The sequence below is a fragment of the Erythranthe guttata genome, chromosome 3, assembly GCF_056151865.1.
Source record: "Erythranthe guttata isolate IM_541 chromosome 3, IM_541, whole genome shotgun sequence".
Classification (NCBI taxonomy): Eukaryota; Viridiplantae; Streptophyta; class Magnoliopsida; order Lamiales; family Phrymaceae; genus Erythranthe; species Erythranthe guttata.
Genome location: NC_142535.1, coordinates 13,048,082 through 13,052,539, shown reverse-complemented (window position 1 = coordinate 13,052,539; position 4,458 = coordinate 13,048,082). Strand labels below are relative to the sequence as shown.

At 32.1% G+C, this 4,458-nt stretch overlaps 1 protein-coding gene across 1 annotated transcript; it reads right to left on the bottom strand.

Moving 5' to 3' along the window:
- Positions 1-1,988: 1,988 nt before the first annotated feature.
- Positions 1,989-4,242, bottom strand: LOC105971247 (acetylajmalan esterase 2). The gene is made up of 5 exons (XM_088815539.1): positions 3,848-4,242; positions 3,064-3,276; positions 2,804-2,952; positions 2,396-2,672; positions 1,989-2,294 (listed from the first exon to the last, which is right to left on the bottom strand). Exons 1-5 carry the CDS (start codon positions 4,134-4,136, stop codon positions 2,065-2,067), a joined length of 1,158 nt encoding a protein of 385 aa, XP_088671665.1. The 5' UTR covers positions 4,137-4,242; the 3' UTR covers positions 1,989-2,064.
- Between the last annotated feature and the right edge of the window lie 216 nt (positions 4,243-4,458).

Genomic DNA, 4,458 nt, shown 5'->3' with positions numbered 1-4,458 from the left:
CTTTTATCCAGCCACCCATTTCTCCATTATTTTCTCATTTTCTCCCCATCTTCAAGTAACGTTTCTCCCTTCTTTCATCCTTTTTCTTCAGCCATAGATCCTGCCAACCACATGTACTCACGGCAACTTAAATTTGGCCACCAACGGTTCAGATCCGGCTACCATCTGCAATATCTGACCAACCACCAACAAATTTTGATGGGATTCACCCCTATTGGGCTAAAACCGGGTTCTTCTCCACGGTTTTACTGGTTGTTAGCATCGGGACTGGATTTTTGCCCTTTGACCCGAGTTTTTGGTTTTTCTGAGTTTTGGTAACCAACCGTACGGGATAGGTGGGCAGCCAGTCCTGTTTTCAAAACATTTGTTATAACTACTATTTCACTAACCCATTATTTTTAGATCATGGTTGTTAGGTTTGATGTGCAGATCACAAGGAGCATGAACTCTATAAATAATGCATGCTCACTGACTCATTTGAGGTACCGAGAATTTAAGAGAGAAAAGGAGAAAAGATATATTGCTAATTCGCATGTTGTCAAACAAACAAACACTGAGAGAAATAAATTGCCCTTGTTGTTTCTTTTAAGCGTGTTCACTCGGTCTATAAACCGACCGAACCTAAAACTCGGTACGTGCCAAATATCGAACCGAAAATTCGGTTCGATATTCAATATAATTCTAAGATTCGGTACGGTATACGGCATTGATGCCCGGTATATCGGCCCGTACCAAATACCAAAATATTTAATATGTATCTCTTTTTTTTTTTAATCCTTAAGGTAATAACAAATTATAAAATACTTATACATTAATAATTTTGTTCCATTATGTACGAATAAACCTTTATTGATAATGACTTTTTTTTTAGGGCCGATTATTGAATTTGAATGTCAAATTCAAGAATTAACTGGTTCAAATATATTTTTTTTAACTTTTTTAAAATAAGAAAATTTATTTTCACTTTTACCGGTACTGAATCGAAAAAACCGAATTAATTCGGTAAAAAATTGATCGGACCGAATAGTTCGGTTCAGTCGTTTTTTACGTACTGAAATTTTGGTTACCAAAATTCCGGTACGGTTTGGTCTGTTTTAAGTTCTCTTTAACGAATTATATATATACTAGTTATTCAATGCATGCATTTGATCCTCAACAGGATGTTCGAACAATAGTTTTGGATATACGTCGACTTGATTAATCTCTTCACAACAACATCAGTGCCGGCCCTGAGCCCATGCTGCACAAGCAATGGCTTGGGGCCCCACTTCCTTAGGGGCCCCCAAATTAAAAAAAAAAAAAAAAGTATATATAAATATATAAATAGTCTTGTATTTTTAGTAGTTTAAAATGAGCTTTTTATAAATCACAATATTTAATTGGGATTTAGGGTATATTTTCAATCCGGCTCAAATTAATTGCACATTTTCTGTTAAGCATTGGGAATGAAAAACAAAAAATCCTACTGCATCAAATTTAATATTTTACTATCCATCATTAAAGAAAAAAAAAAGAAATAATTCATCTTTTTTTTCATAACTTATGGTGCAACTCAAAAAAGTTTATAAATAATAATAATAATAATAATAATAATAATAATAATAATAATAATAATAATAATAATAATAATAATAATAATAATAATAATAATAATAATAATAATAATAATAATAATAATAATAATAATAATAATAATAATAATAATAATAATAATAATAATAATAATAATAATAATAATAATAATAATAATAATAATAATAATAATAATAATAATAATAAATAAATAAATATAAATAAATTTCAATGATATTTAGTGTAGGCTTATGCATTTTTATCCTCATTCACTAATGTCATAATATATTTATTTTTGTTTGTTTTATCAAGTTAAATAAGTATTAATCATAAAATAATCATTTTTTAAAAATACGCTTAGGGCCCCGAAAATGTCACGACCGGCCCTGAACAACATCAACAACAAATAAACTTGATTTTATTGCATATATGTAGAGACATGTATATATGTGTGTGTGTGCCCGAGCGCACGCGCGTGGGTGGGGGAGTTAGTTATTGAATGCATTTGATCCTCAATAAGATGTTTCGAACGATAATATTTGAAATATGTCGGTTAGCCGCTTCTGTTAGATGTAAACCGTCCCAATGTATGTATCGATTTGGGTTAGGGCAAACCGGCACTCCTGTCTTTCCACAAAATTCTGGACCGAGAGTGTCGATTAACTCATCATTGTAATTTCTACTTCCACAACAAACTTCCAACACACTTCTTGGATCAAACCCTATAATTAACAAAAACAATCACACAACAGAATTAGTATATATATATATATATATATATATATATATATATATATATATTAGTGGATGATGAAGAACTGACCAAGAATAGGCGCGTGACGGAGAAGTGATAGAAAAGCATTGTAGTAGTCTGCGTAGATTATGACAGCATGTGGAAACTCTCTTCGAAGAGAATCGAGACCGACTTTTAGGTCATTGTTCTGAAACGTGACGAGATTGTTCAAACTTATTACACACCCAAATTTATCGTACTTCACCGCAGATTTGTTGCTACCAAAAACGCTAATGCCAAAAGGTAAGCATCCAAGTGGAAAATTTCCAGGAACCACGATTTGTAACGCACCATCCAAGATTATTTCCTGATTTAATCATCAATTAGACAAAAAAAAAACAAAATGAGGAAATCATTATACAGTCGATCAATCATCAATCATTTTCATAATTCAATTGCATTACTAATATATATATATATACATATATATATATATACTCTTGTGGTGTTAATGATGGCTTGATTAATAAAAGGCACATATGTCTGAATCTCTTGAAGAGATTTTCTTTGGGCCAGTGGATAGATAATGTCATTGGCTCCAATTTCACCCACAAAAATCAGAGCACTTCTCAGCTTATAAGAACAATCTGGTGATAATAATAAATAAATTAAAAAAAAAAAGAGAGAGAGAGAGAGAGAGAAAAAAAATTGTCAACGGCAGTACAATTACGTTAATAATATATATATATATAAAATACCTGCGGGCGTCAAGCAAATTGAGGTGAGGTGTGTTCTAAACCAAGTTAATTGAGCGTCGAGGGAAGGAACATAAGTCGGAACAATAATGCCCCTCGAAGTGAAGAAAGACGAGTTTAGCGCTGTACTTGCAGAAACTGCAAAATTGACACCATTTTTGAAAGAAGCATTCTTGTCTAGATAAGGGTTCAACAATGGAATCCCAAGAGCCATAGCTGCAAATTGTTTTCCAAAACAAAATACCTCCATTACCAATTTATTTAGTAGTCATTATATTTTAATGGAGAAATGATGAATAAAATTTATATATGCATGCATTAATGCATATAGACATAGTTACAAATTCTTATTATTTATGTTTTGATTCAACGATTTACTATGTAGTTTTTTTTGAAGTGTTATTACTATTATAAGGGTAAACCCCACTTTCCACCCTTATACTTTGGTTCGGTATTACTTTACACCCTCATACTCTCAATTGCATCGATTTGCCCTCCTGCACTTGAAAAATATTTCAATGTGACCCTCGTTGTTAGTTGTCAGAAATTTGACATTAACACCGTTTGGTCTAAGAAATTACAAAAAAAAACGTCACCCCTCCCTGTTTAAACAATTATTAAAAATAAACAAAAAAAGAAAGAATAAGGGGAGCAAAGTGATACCGAATCAAAGTACAAGAGACGAAAGTGGAATTTACCCGTTATTATAACATTAAATATGCGCGGACCCACACACACAAACACACACACACATATATATATATATATATATATATATATATATTACCTGTGAAATCTATGACGAGTCGGCCATCAGACCAACGGTCAGTTGGGGTACCGGGAAAAGTTTCACCGTAAGGCAGACTAGCGGCGGGAATAGTGGGACCCGCAGGGAGAATTCGATTTAAATTTCCCGTGTCTGAGAATGAATCTCCAAACTGGTACAAAGATTCAAAAGGGTGGCATATAATACTATGTATAATTGCACCTTGAATTGAAATTATGGGGAAGCTTATTACTACTAAACAAACGAGTAAAACAGAACCACCATATCCATAATTAACTTTGCCAAACATGATTATTATTTAACGATGCTTTTGAAGTAAACTTCAAGTATTTATGCAAGCATTTTGTGCCTATGAAATAAATTTCTCAAGTCTCCCAAGAATCTTTAATGAAACCGGAAAAAAATTGCACACACACATATATATATATATATATATATATATATATATATTTATATATATATATTTATATATATATATATATATATATTACTGCTGACTATTCAATTTAATAATTTAGGTAGTGCTACCTAACATGCAATATTGACTTGGAGCATCTCCCACTCGGGCTTTTGAGATCCTACACCGGGTGAAATACACCGGGTAGATCTTT